The following is a 14,593-nucleotide window of genomic DNA, read 5'->3' as shown; positions in this document are numbered from 1 at the left end:
TAAAGTTCAGGCTAGGCTCTAAAGCTCTAGTAACCCACACTCTAAGGTGAGCTGGACAGGGGGACTATAGTGCCAGGGAGGGGCGAGGGGAGAGTGTCAAAGTCCTCCCAGCTTCCGATACACAAACACTCCCCCTCCCAGCTCCTCCCAAAGCTTTGAAATCCCATCCCTGCTTTGTTGTCTTCCCCGAGGAGCTGGGAAGGCTGGGAGCCTGAGTATAAAGGCAGCCAGAGGTGGCGGTGGCGGTGCAGAGCTGTGCGCCTGGCAGCCGAGACTCCACCCGCCGAGGTTCCGAAGTTGAGGTTCCGCAGCCCAGACTCTGCAGCCGCTGTGCAAAGTGATCTCTCTCTTCCTGACTTTTTCCTGTTTGCGACCTTCTGAGATGACGGTTGTGCGTGCAGTGGCAGCTGTCCGGTTCTTGGTCGTGCTTTCAACGATGGCTCTCTGCAGCCTCCCTCCGCTCGGAGTCAGCGCCACCTTGAACTCAGTTCTCATCAATTCCAACGCGATCAAGAACCTGCCCCCACCGCTGGGTGGTGCTGGGGGGCAGCCGGGCTCTGCTGTCAGCGTGGCGCCCGGAGTCCTCTATGAGGGCGGGAACAAGTACCAGACTCTTGACAACTACCAGGTGAGAGGGGTCTCTGGGATCCGAGGACGCTGTGATCCCGAAGCGGGGGTCTCAGAGAAGAGGGAGTGGAGTATCCTAGGTGTGTGAGATTTGGGGTGTGCTTGGAATCACTGCACTGAGAGCGCGCTTAGAGAGCTTTTGGAGAGGCAGATGGGGACTGTAAAGGTGTGGGTACCGGGATGCTTGAGTTGCTCACCAGTTCGCTCCCTTCCCACAGCCCTACCCTTGCGCGGAGGATGAGGAGTGCGGCACTGACGAGTACTGCTCCAGTCCCAGCCGCGGGGCAGCCGGCGTGGGAGGTGTACAAATCTGCCTGGCTTGCCGAAAGCGCAGGAAACGCTGCATGAGGCACGCTATGTGCTGCCCCGGGAATTACTGCAAAAACGGTGAGTCCTGGACTCCCTTTTAAATTAGAACCACCTTGCCTTTGAGCCGCCAGGAATCAAATGAAATGCTCTGGTTCTGTCAAAGCTACGGCGGCGGCGCCACCTGCAAAAGGGTGCTCGTCAGGCTAGGGTTCATCCTGACATAGCTTCAGAGGCTTGTGTTTGAGCATTTGAAAGTTTATCTTCCCTTGCCTCCCTCTGTGATCTAACAACAGGACCTGAAAGTGGGACCCTTCCATCAAACAATTACCTTCAGGGAGCCTTGGGGCACTTGAGAAAGAGGGAGAGGTCTTTTTGAAAGGGAAGCCAGACGTTTTTCTTAAGGTGGACTCTGCGTGGCTTTGCCAAACTCTCTTCTCTCTCAAGGTCTCCGGCAGTTAAAACTGTTGTCAACCGGGGAGGGGTGGGGGGCTAGATTGATTAATCTCTGCTGGCCAACTTTTAAAAGAGATCTCTGTACTCCTTACATCCCTGGCTCTCCACCCTCTCACCCTTTCCCTCCACCCTTAACTACCTTCAAAGAAGTACTCTCTGGGGCAACCACAGATCCACAAAATGTTAATGTCTCAAAGAAGTCTCCAGAAATAAACTTACAGGGTGGCTGACTTCCTAGGGGACAGCAGCATTCCAAGAGTGAACTCACAAAATCTCTGTAATATCAAAATTACACAGTAAAGTAACTAGCGGGTGAGAGCGTAGTCCCCTAGGCAGCTAGTACCCAGAGCAGAGAAGTTATTTTTAAGATTAATTTTTTAAGTGACTGAATTTCTTTTTCCTACCCCCAAAGGGTAATATTAAAATAGACAGAAATATCTCTGCTGCCTCCACCACAATTAGTGGGGAAGCATTTAAAATGGCTACCCTGAGGTGTTCCATAGGATCCAACAGTACACTCATTGACACTGCTTTCTCTGGGGAGTTTTGGTCAACAGAAAGGCAGTGAAATAGTGAGGTATCTCACTCTAGTGTCTGCATAACTCACTGCTCCTGTGTTGACTATTAGCAACACATTATGGCCTGAGGATTAATTACTATTTCTGGCTTTCTTAGGAATATGCATGCCCTCTGACCACAGCCATTTACCTCGAGGGGAAATCGAGGAAGGCATCATTGAAAACCTTGGCAATGACCACGGTGCCGGGGATGGATATCCCAGAAGAACCACACTGACTTCAAAAATATATCACACCAAAGGTAGGAAAAAGGCTTCCCCACTCAGCCCCTCCATTTAGAATATCAGAAGTGCATTTCAAATTGTCTTAACGGAACGGTACAGGCCTAGCTGTAACTGTCATTTTCCTTCTGTCTCCTTTACAGGGCAAGAAGGCTCTGTCTGCCTCCGATCATCAGACTGCGCCACAGGGCTGTGTTGTGCAAGACATTTCTGGTCCAAGATCTGTAAACCTGTCCTTAAAGAAGGTCAGGTATGCACCAAGCACAGGAGGAAAGGCTCCCACGGGCTGGAGATATTCCAGCGCTGTTACTGTGGGGAAGGTCTGGCTTGCAGGATACAGAAAGATCACCATCAAACCAGCAATTCTTCCAGGCTCCACACCTGCCAGAGACACTAAAACCAACAGCCTAAATGCGATGGACTCTCTTATCTAATATATGCTATGAAAATCCTTAATGATTTGTCAGCTCAATCCCAAGGATGTAGGAATCTTCAGTGTGTAATTAAGCATTCCGATAATACCTTCCGAAAACTCTGGAGTGTAAGGACTTTGTTTCTTGATGGAACTCCCCTGTGATTGCAGTAAATTACTGTGTTGTAAATCCTCAGTGTGGCACTTACCTGTAAATGCAACAAAACTTTTTAATTATTTTTCTAGAGGTGCTACATTGTCTCGTTTCTCTTGCATGTAAATTTTTTGTACACGGTTGATTGTCTTGACTCATAAATATTCTTTATTGAAGTAATTTCAGTTTACAGTTCTTAAATGTGGAACCCTTTCCACTTTTGTCTCTAGGGTGCAGAACGCAAGGAGTTTTTGGAATAGTCAATGATAGGCATCTAAAATTTAACCTGAAAATGCTCATTTATTTCCTGAGATGTACTCTCTTTGCTTAGATATTCTCTCTCTCTCTCTCTCTCTCTCTCTCTCTCTCTCTCTCTCTCTCTCTCTCTTTCTCTCTCTCCTCTCCTCTCCTCTCTCCTTTCTCTGTCTCTCTCAGCTGTGATAGTCCTTAAAATAAAATTTAACATTTAGTAATCATGAAGTTACAAGCATAGATACATTTGAGGCTGTGTGTGTGTGTGTGTGTGTGTGTGTGTGTGAGAGAGAGAGAGAGAGACCAAGACAGAGTCAGAGACAGAGAGAGACAGAGAGAGAGCTTTTTAAATGATAAGATATATTGTCTATGTGTGAGTTACTTTAAAGAGAATGTATTCTACATTGATAAACTCAAATGACTTTGGTAATATGGGTTTGAATTTGATATTACTACTTTCAAAACTACTATTTTACTATGTGTGGTTGGTGCTTACGCCTGTAATCCCAGGGTTCTGGGGGATGAGGCAGGAGGAATGTCCATGAATTCAGGTCCATCCTGGCCAACTTATGCTATAGGGTAAGGTTCGATTTCAAAAATGCATCAACAAAAGATAGTTAACAGCAAATTAATATTTCCCTAAGTGACCGACAGTAATTGGAAGGGTGGGAATGTGACTTCAAATAATGGGCAGAGTTCAGAAGAGATTATGTGGAAGGAAACCCACCAACTTAAGCCAAATAATTAATTCTGAATATTTTAGATACTCTGACATGCTGAAGAATGGTCCCAATTACTTTGATTTAAAAATAATTACTAAACAATTATAAATTCTAGAATGTAATACCTTTTCTTTTCTTGCCAAGAAATTATTCCATTTTTTGCTTCGCCTGTACTGCATTGATTGGAATGAGTATGGCTTTATATAAAAATAATCCCCAAATTAAATTCTCTCTGCATATTTCCTCACTAAACTTCATGTTTCTTTTTGGGGGGTAGGACAAAACAAACCTTCCTAATTTATTTATTCTCTAGTATTCTGGAAGTCTGCATCAAAACCACAAAATGCTGGGTTCACTATTCACAGGATAGTAGGGGCTGACCGATTGTCCCAGCATTCTCCTTAAATAGCATAGGTGGCCTAGAATATTCATCTGTTTTTGTGTTCCCGGAAGTGGTTAATTTTCCAGGGAGACATACAACAGCACATGCACTCTACTGGCTCACTGAGAGGAGCCCTTCTGTTCATAGGTCTCTGCCTTTTCATCCAGAGAAACTCTCTCCCTAAGTTTCCTTCCTCATTGCCTGTTGTGCTAGGAAGGCCAGGCCTGCAATCTTCAGTAATACACAACAAGAGGAGAAAGGTAATGGGGAAATGTCCATCAAACAGGAGAAAGAAGGGCTTTCTAGGAGAGGAGCGGGACAGATGTTTGGTGCATTCTGGTTACTGGATCCTTTATGCAGGGGCCTGCTGGGGTGGGGATGCTGGGGTGGGGATGCCTTTTCCTGCACATCCCTTTCAGCACATTCAGTTCTGGCCTTTCCTGTTGATTCTCAGGATGGGGCCAGAGAGCTAACCTCCATCCACCTGGGATCTTAGGAGGACAATATCAAGAAAATGTATGTGTGTGTGTGTGTGTGTGTGTGTGTGTGTGTGTGTGTGTGTGTAATATACATATACTATATATAATATATTGTATATATTTTGTAGAATATATTATATAGTACATTGTATATACTATGTATTCATATATTATACATATATATGAAGATGAAAAAAATCATAACTGTAGGTACTTTTTAATTCAAAAACTAGAACAGAGACATTACATACCACGCAATCACTAACCAGGATCGTAGGGAATCTAGAATCCATTTGCCGTAGCTGGGTCAAATGCTGTGTGGTGGTTGAGTCCTAACAACGTATTTGACTGGCTGCCCGTGAGAACAGCTCACCAGCTCGTTCTACTGTTTCATACTTCCATAGGTTACCCTCTGCCTCGCTCCTGGCTCTCTCTGCTTTAGGTGCCTTGACTACTGTCCTATACAGCAAAGAGTAGGTGACTCAGCCTTTGAGTGGGTCTCATTGTTTATAGGCTCTCCTCTGACTTATCCAACCGGGTGCCAAAATACAATCACGTGATTTACAGAGTAACTTTAATAAATACTGTGCCACAGGCATAAAATCCTCCTGTTTTATCATGGTATAGCTGTAAGACAATGTTTGAGTTTTGAAACAAAATTTAAAGTCAAACACCATGCTTTTTCTACCTACTCAAGGTCTGGCATGGTCACAATGGCAAGATTCCTATTTGTGTGGTGATAAACTCTTATGAAAATATGTTAAAGGAGAAATGGGGTGGGGGAGAAGCTTTACTTAAAATGTTTACAGTCAGCATCGATCTCTTATACTAGAAGGTTAACTTACTCTAACTTCCTTTATATCAAAGTAGTTATAGAAGGCCATCACCTATTTCTTATATTCAGTTGGAATTCTTGAAAATTTTTCCTCTCTTTAAAATTATTTCATTTATTTTTAATAGTCTATTATAGTTACATTGTTCCATTCTTCCCTTTCCTCCCTCCAATCTCTCCTATATACCCCTCCTTGCTCTCTTTCAAATTCATGGGCTCTTGGTTTTTATGTAATTTTTATTACAACATATATGTATCTACATATATATATACACATATGTATATATGTACCTGTGTATATGTATATACACTAATTGTAACCATCAGAGTCTGTATAGTGTTAGTTGTGTATGTGTTCTCAGGGCTGTAAACTTGATTTAATCTGACGCCAAGACAAGGATAGGATCCATTATCTAAAAGTGAAAATGGGCAGCAGGAATGGCTGATGGGTTCAGAGCACCCACTCTGCAGGCCTGAGAACCTGAGTTTAAAACCCAGCGACTGCATGGATGTCTTTCATGGGTGCATGTTCCTATCACCCCAGAACTGCTGGGCAGTGGGCAGCAGCGGCAGTGGTGAGGAAAGACTTGTAAATACTAAGCATGTTCCTCACCACTGAGCTATGTCTCCATAGCCCCGGCCCCTAGATGCAGAATTTGACTGCCAGCCCCATGTTAATACACATTATTAAACAAATTCCACATTTAAAAAAAATCCCTAAACTGGGGAAAGGCATGAAACATGGCTAAGCATAACTCAACATTACATCTTACAATATTTTACAACTTTCTCCTCATGGGGAAAAAAAAACAAGACTTGTTAAAAGAATCTTATATTGAAAGCTTTCACATATCTGTGACACTCTGAAGTTCAAATCAAAAGCAGATGAGAGGATCTGGTGGAACCAAGAGGGGTTTCACTGTTTGTGGGAGAGTTCTTCAAGCAATCGCTATGTTAAATAGCACAGCTCTCTTTCTCTCTCTCTCTCTCTCTCTCTCTCTCTCTCTCTCTCTCTCTCTCTCTCTCTCTCTCCCCCTCCCTTCCCCTCCCTCCCTTCCTCCCTCCCTCTCTCTCCCCCCACCTCCTATGATGAGGATCAGGAACACAAACTTATCAACAAAGTTAAAGAGACACTATGTGTCCCTGGTCTTGCCACAATTATCCACACAGATTACAGAAATGGGACAACAGGAATACCAACATGTCTAGTCACCTGCTCCATGTGCACGGCAGTGTTAGCTGGGCTCTGTTGTGGAAACCAGGGAAGCTGGTGTGCACTTAGTGTCCCATGTGCTGAGAACGATGAGTAAAACCTACACCCCAGAGGAGATGCTGTTTGCCTTGTCAGTGTCATACAGCAGTTGAAGAGGAACTATATGAGTGGGTTAAGATGATGTATCTATCCCCTCACCTGACCAAACAACCTGAGAGAGGAGCGATGCGCTTATTCTGATCACGTTCACAGGATTCATGCATGCTTCCTGGACCTCCGCGCATGGGCAGAACCTTGCAGATAGCAAGGACGCTCTGTGGAGGAAACTCGTTTTCTCTTTGCTTAATCATTTTGCCTTTCTACTTGGAGAGAGGCTTTGTATAACCTGAACTGGCATCAGTAGTCTTGAACTCCAGATTCCCCTGCTTCTGTCTTCCAAGTTCTGGGATTGGCATGTGTCACCAGGCTTGACCGATGGGGGTGAATTCTTTATTCACGTTGGACAGGAAGTAGAGAGATAGGTCAGGGATCCTGTGCCACCAAGAATCTATCCCCAGTGGCCCAGTTCTTTCAGTTAGACCCCACGCTGTAGGTTTCTCCAGCCTCCCACAATAGTTGCCACCAGCTGAGGATCAAGTATTAAAATGTGAGCCTGGCGGAGACATTTCCTAACAAATGAAGAACAGATGAACGCGCGGTATTCTGGGTATTGCCTTCCTTCCTTTCCTATTCCCTTTTCAGGCTCGATGTGCTTGGCAGCTAAACTATAAATGGCAGGTCCGCTCACTGGCTCATTTAGAATAGTCACGTTCATATAAAAGAAACACATCGCTCAGATGAACTAGATAGTGTTAGAACGCTCGTTATCGTGCCAAGAGGGGGGAAACTAAGACAACGTTTCTCAACTGTTGGTATGATAAAATACTCTGCCCAAAGCAACTTAATGGGGAAAGGTTTTATTGTGGCTTTCAGGTCTAGAGGGACAGTGAATGTTGGCAGGGAAGACATACCAGCTGCTCCATGAGGCCTGGTGACGAGCAAAGAAGGCTAGCTCATCACCCTTTTCATGCTCAGAAAGCAAAGTGGGAGACAGGCGACACCGCAGGAAGTCTGCCCACACTGACCCGCTTCTAGCCATGCTCCGCTTCCTAAAGGTCTCACAGCTTTCCCAAACAGCACTGGGGACAAAGTATTCAGGTGAGCCTCTGAGGGCATTCCCATTCGAACAACAACACATCCTAAACCTGTATCCTGGAACTATTTCTAAGGAAGACATACCGGCCTGTTTGGAGAATCGCATGCTTTGAGTGCTATATAGAAGTTCTCTTCACATACGTTACCTCATCTTCTGTTCAGTTGGCACTGTGGACTGATGTGTGGGCCAGTGCTCTGAGGGTTAATTAGTCCTCGAAGAACCATGTCCAAAAAGTGCAGAGTGTATAACTTATAAAAGCCTCCCACAACTGAAAGCATGTGTGAGAAAAGTAATATGTATATGCACATGCACTGCAAAAATAAACCCATGTATATGTGTCTGTGTGCAAAACAAGCAAAAAGAGCTTACAGAGAGCAGTAGAGAGATACTATGAGCTTTAGTATCACATTGCAAACATGAGGATAACTTAAATATGGATTACCCTTTAACTGCAGTGCAAGTCCAAGATTCCATTTGTACACTGCTGCTTGCTATGTCAGAGAACTTTAAAATGTCATCATGTGATAGAAGCGTGCACTGTAGTGCTGATACAAAAGCAGCTCTGAAGCCCTTTAACTGTGTGCAGTGTGTGTGCAGTGTGTGTGCAGTGTGTGTGCACAGTGTGTGTGCAGTGTGTGCAGTGTGTGTGTGCAGTGTGTGTGCACAGTGTGTGTGTGCAGTGTGTGTGTGCAGTGTGTGTGCAGTGTCTGTGCAGTGTGTGTGCAGTGTGTGTGCAGTGTGTGTGCAGTGTGTGTGTGCAGTGTGTGCAGTGTGTGTGCAGTGTGTGTGCAGTGTGTGTGCAGTGTATGTGTGTGCAGTGTGTTGTGCAGTGTGTGTAGTGTGTGTACAGTGTATGTGTGTGCAGTGTGTGTGTGCAGTGTATGTGTGTCCGTGCAATGTGTGTGTGTGTGTGTATGTGTGTGTGTGTGTTCATTTTGGTTGCCATGATCCTAAATGTTAAATTAAACAGATTCCTATTTAAAGAAGCAGAGAATCCAACCTACGTCTGACATGGGAACAAAAATTCAGGTGCTACTGTTAGGGAAAGCAATGGCAAGCCTTTTCTGAAACACGACTTGGCACATGCTGTAGGTGAAAATAATAATAATAATTTGATTTCTAGAAATTTATCTTAAGAACAGAGCTGTGGATATGTAAAAGTTTGTTTCCAGTGGCATAACAGCTATAAACGGATTAAGTGTACAACGGAGCAGAAATGTATAGGTAATATGTATATGCCCTGAAACTCTGCAATCGTTAAAATAATATGGAGAAATGATCAAGATGTTTCCATGTGTAGACGTTAAAAACCAGCATGTTGTAAAGCATACATGATCCTATGGGAACATGGAATGCCTAGTCTAATTCTACATGGCCTATTTGGGAGACAGAATTATGGGAATCACTTCATCTCTTTTTATTCTCTCTTTATCAATTATTTAAGCTATTATATACTCTGAAGATAGAGCGGGAACTCGGGTTTTCCCTTATGAACTATGAAGCTTAATAAACTACGTTCCAACTAGGAACCTCACTGACAAAAACCTTCCACATACTGAGCACAGCTTTCTTTCCAGGAAGAAATATTAAACAGAATAACTGCCACTGGGAGAAAAAGACAGAGAATTTGTCAGAAGAGGGGCGGGGCTTGTGGAAAGCGTGCCGGGGAAGCTACGTCAATTTTACTGATTATAATAAAATGGAACATTAAAAACCCAAAGCAGGAAGAGGAAATGAGCGAAGAGAAACAAATCACAATTGTGTCTTAATATACGCTTACTTCCTCCTCTGAACTTGACTCCGAGTTAATTCTACATTCTGATGAGCTGAGAGAAAATATAAGTTACACGAATACATCAAACACTGGAGCAGGCCATGGCCCTTAGTTTAGACAGCTCCATTTGTGAGAAAAGCCTCACCCTTCTCCTGTGGAGAGAGTGAAACTTTTAGACAGCCTGACTTGCCGTCTTCCTGGCTAGGAGATTGAATTTCTTAGCTAATGTAAACAGAAAGCTGGAGACAGCAAAGACGATGGAACATATTTGCTCTGGGATTCTGCACATTTCACAGTTTTTTCCTTCAGTCTCGATCAGTTTTTGATCAAGAAGTGCCAAGTGCTCTCATGTCCTCACACTTAAATGGCCTACGCTAGAAAGTGTTTAGAAGAAACAAATGTACCAGCAACTCCAGCATACTCTGGGTGTGGTCTATTACCAGTGAACTGGGAAGCAAGTTCACTCTCTTTAACATAGTTACACTTTGTTTGACAACTTACCTTTTGCTACTGACATCCTGTCTTCCTTCCTTCCTCTTCTTTCTTTCTTTCTTTCTTTCTTTCTTTCTTTCTTTCTTTCTTTCTTCCTTCCTTCCTTCCTTCCTTCCTTTTTCTTCCTTCCTTCCTTCTTTCCTTTCTTTCTCTCTTTCTTTCTTTCTTTCTTTCTTTCTTTCTTTCTAAGAAAGAACTTTCTCTCTGTTCTTTTATTTCTTGAATTATGCCACACGATAAGGGTAACTCATAGGCAGTGAACAAGGAACTAATTTATCATAAACCAGAACTAAAGAAAGACCTAATGTTTTACATTTATACTCTACATGCCCTCCACCAAAGATCACAGACGATCCCTTCTCCTCACACCTTAAACGATACCAGTAGACAGAATGCACACATTGACCTAATGCCTTTCTTTCGAGTTCATGGAAACAGTGAAGAGAATTAATCATTAATACCAATACTCTCTCCATCCAGTCTCCTTATTCCACTCTGAATGGCCCTTTCTTGACTTTTAAACCATTAGAGCAGACAAACATATTGCTTCTAAGGTATTAAACATCGTTTTGGTAACTAGTTTGCAAAGCTATTTGATTAATCAATAGTCATGCTGGAAACTATTAGTTTTCAACACACCTGATTTAATCTAATTGGCTGACCTACTTTATCAACTCAAGTGAAGTTGCTGACCCTCATGGGCCATAAAAACTTTATAGTATGAGCATTTCTGTAAGAAATAGCACCTTTAGTACCCCTTATAAACTCAAAGTAATGAGCAGCTGAGGTCATAGTTGACAGTGATAACTGTGACTGTAGTCACATTGAGACCATTCCACAGAGATCAGATCTCTTAATGGTTTCTAATATGGTAGAGTCTCCACCAGTCTTGACTGTGACATTTGCAACATGGCAAACATCTGGTATAATATCAACTGGAATTTCCTTGGAGAATACAATAAATTCTATATCATCTTGCACAATATATGTTTTAAGCAGGAACAGCAAGTGCCAATGTTTGGACAATGGTAATGAGTGGACAGAGTTATGATCTTAACCTATCGACTTTGATAGATGTCAAAATGTCCAGGACCAGGTAATCTTGCCTTTTCTTGGTAACAAGAGGTTTCATCATACCAGTGAGGGAATCAGTATCAGAAGCATTCTGGAGAGAGGCAGCTAAGAGATCTATTCACTACTTTTCAATCATTCAGGTGCTAGTTGAGTTTCTAATACCCATGTCACAGTAAAAGAGTAAACTTAGGAGCACATCACCAGGATATATACAACCAGGATTAAATGGCCATAAATATCAAGTTTACTTACAAGCTCTAAGAACTGCGTTACACCTGGGACTGTGTATACAAGCTCTATAACCCATCGCAATTTTGGAGACATAGTAGGTGCCTTACTAGCCATCTTCAAATAGTGACCTACTGCCGCGGTCTTTCTGGCCTCCTGATGTGAAACCCATCAAAAGCAGACCACCAAGACTCCGGGTGATTGTGAAAGATGACCCAGTGATAATCTTTGCAACTTCTTTGGAGTTGAACCTGAGTCTAGAAGGCTTTTCATTTCTCATGACTCCATATATTAAAAAAAAATCAAATATTTCTTTGCTAAGCTTCACTGCAGATGCAAACCACAAGGTTCCTATTCTAACTGGTGAACTGCTCATTAACCCTGATTGGGAACTTGTCAATTTTCATTTCAGTTTAGCAAGGTTCTCTGTCTAAGTAGAAACTCCATTCCTGAAGAGAGTTTACACACTTAGAGCAAAAACCAGTAAGGTATACCTGTGAGGTCAATAGGTTAAACACATGTTTAAAGGCAACTGGAAAGTGAATAATCCTTTTGTGAGTTTGCAAAGTTAAGCATATAATCTGTGGTAACCCTTACTTTAGCAGACATTCAAGGATCCTCCCAAACCAACAAGGTCACCTGATGCAGTTGCCATCTATGAGTCAATGTGCTGCCTAGTACAACAGGCAAGCTGGGTAGACAAACTCCCTTCTCTCTAAGGAACTTGTGTAGCAGTTCCACAAGGTTAGGGCCAACTTCTAAGCTTGATCCAGTCACATAATGCAATAAGATCTTCAGTCATTCTCTCTATTCCCCTTCCAGTAGTCTGATATCAGCACCTGGGTAAATTTTAACAAATATTTGAGATCCAATATTTAGAGGTCTTCTCCCTCTTACTGTCCAAGTCCATGGTTGTATAAGATCATCAGGCCTAAAAGTAGTAAATTTTTCAATTTACAATCTACAGGACTTGTATATGAATAGAAAAATGTTCATCAGTAAAAGAAATAGTAACAATATATAGTGTTTGTCCTAGCATATCCCTTCTGAGTCTATCCATGGCCTCCACTATACAGTCATTTAAATAAGTTAGTATGTTTAAGCCTTGGTTATTGATTTCTAGAATACTTGCCATAACCTTGTCATTAAAATAATGGCTTTCTTCTATAATCGATTTCATTGGCATAGATTGACTTATCCCAATCACTGTACTTGACTTTTGAAACTTGTCAATCATATACAAACCATAAGCAGCATCACTTATTAGTCCTGGATAGGGAGGCGTCATCTGAAAAGGTCACGAGCTAAGGTCTCACTATTAGTGGTTACAACCATTTGCATTATCTAAAGTATTCATGATGACCCTGTCATGTTAAATAAAGAGTCTTAACCTTCAACCACTTACCTGAGTACTACTTTGGGTCTCCTCAGAGGCAGAGTAGGGTCTGAACAGAGAGTAAGCTCACTTGAGTCAATTAGGATTCTTGCATACTTGATGGTTGTAGTTTCAGAAACACCAGCAAAAATCCTACCCATAAGCAGTGCCAACAGAAAGGTTAAAGGATCTGGGATTCCCTTGTAGAACACAGATAGTCATGATGCAGGGGAAGGGAGGCCACCAAGGACCGGGCTACCAAGGGCAAAGGTAGCTACTAAATCAGAGTTTCTAGAAACCTCTGCAGGGAATAGTATTTCTTCCACTTCTATGCAGTAAACTAGGATGTTTGCTGTGACAGAGTCCTGTGGATCGTAGTCAGCTAGTGAGGCAGCGGGCCAACTAGAACTCAGGCATCTAAGTCTAGAATAGACATGTGGATAGACTTCACCTGTGCTATTTGAGAGACAAGAGAAAATCCTGAGGAAGTTCAGTACAGGGACACCATCAAAGTATAACCACTTCCCATACTCATAGAGTGTGTCGCTATGCCAACAGCCATCTGGCTTAAGTTAAATCCCACCTCCAGTGCTCGCATCTCTAAATGAGACAATATACTCCTAGCCGTAGTCATTGTCTCATAAGCAGGAGCAGTGATAATAAGACTCCATTATCTCCTTGCCCAAGGAGATATCAAAACCACTATCAAAACCAAGATCCTCTAAAGGCAGTAGCTCGATGCATCCTGTGATGATCGTCCACAATTTCTGGCTCCCACCCTCTCCCATAGTTAGTGCACCTCAAATGCAAGTTTCCCCCTCCTCAGTGGGAAGAATATTGTCTCCTTGTTTAGGAGACATAAACCTATCCTGGATTATAAATGTTGTGAGAACCAGTACCCAAACACCGACCTGGAAGAAACAAATCACTGAGAATAATATATCAAAGCCCTGATCAGGAAGTGCTGTAACTCTTGGGGGAGAGCATGACTCATAATCGAGGTTTACAACAAATGTGCCATCTTGCACTATTCTCGTGGAAATCTTGTGTGAATTGTGAGATAGCTCAGTAGATGAAGTTTTTATAGAATGTGACCTGAGAGGGCATAGTATGTTTCTTAGATTGAGTTCAGCCAGCACTTGATAAAGATAATATGTACTGAGGCTGCTTAAGAAAGTACCTTCCTTTTACTTTAAGCTCCCTTTCTTTAGGAACCAAAACTATTATTAGGTCTTGTGAATTAAGCATCTCTGTACTAAATGGTTTTACTTTCTCTCTGGTTATTGTCTAGGCTACCTGCCAGTAAGACTAGAACTAACCACTACATACCTCTATTAGAGTCAGTGTACCACGGTCTCTGGCCATGCTTCTTTCTATAGATGTCAGAATTATGTTCAAGGGTCCACTTATTTCCGTCTTCTAGGACAGCTTTATCTGTAACAATATCCCTCAGATCTGGTTCATACTCAAGTTGATTGTCAGCAGCAGGCAACTGAGCATGCTCAAAGTCTTCCTAGATCTATCCCCCTCTTTGAGACTGACCTTGTGACCCTCAGTACTCTCAAGCAAGTTACTTCAGCTGCACGGGAGGCCACTTTGAGTGTTCCCTAACACACACCCCTGATGTACTCTGCATGGAAAGTATACAATACCTCTCTCTAACAGCTCGGAATTCAGAAGAAGCTGTGACCTCCCACCCCTCTCCGTCTTACTACAGTCTACTTCAGTCTTCAATGGGTATTCCTGAGGGTAAAAAGGACTTTAGACACAGAATAATTCCTACCCCATTTGTGGATAAGACTTTGAGAAGTTATCTGTATT

General features: G+C 42.7%; 1 protein-coding gene across 1 annotated transcript; it reads left to right on the top strand.

Moving 5' to 3' along the window:
- Nucleotides 1-249: 249 nt before the first annotated feature.
- On the top strand, nucleotides 250-3,931 carry Dkk1 (dickkopf WNT signaling pathway inhibitor 1). Its single transcript, NM_001106350.1, is given in 4 exon segments — nucleotides 250-628; nucleotides 846-1,014; nucleotides 2,065-2,208; nucleotides 2,332-3,931. Coding segments are annotated over 4 exon segments (813 nt in total). The 5' UTR covers nucleotides 250-382; the 3' UTR covers nucleotides 2,586-3,931.
- The last annotated feature ends 10,662 nt before the right edge of the window (nucleotides 3,932-14,593 follow it).

Source organism: Rattus norvegicus, chromosome 1, assembly GCF_036323735.1.
Source record: "Rattus norvegicus strain BN/NHsdMcwi chromosome 1, GRCr8, whole genome shotgun sequence".
Lineage (NCBI taxonomy): Eukaryota > Metazoa > Chordata > Mammalia > Rodentia > Muridae > Rattus > Rattus norvegicus.
This window is presented reverse-complemented; position numbering and strand designations above follow the sequence as displayed.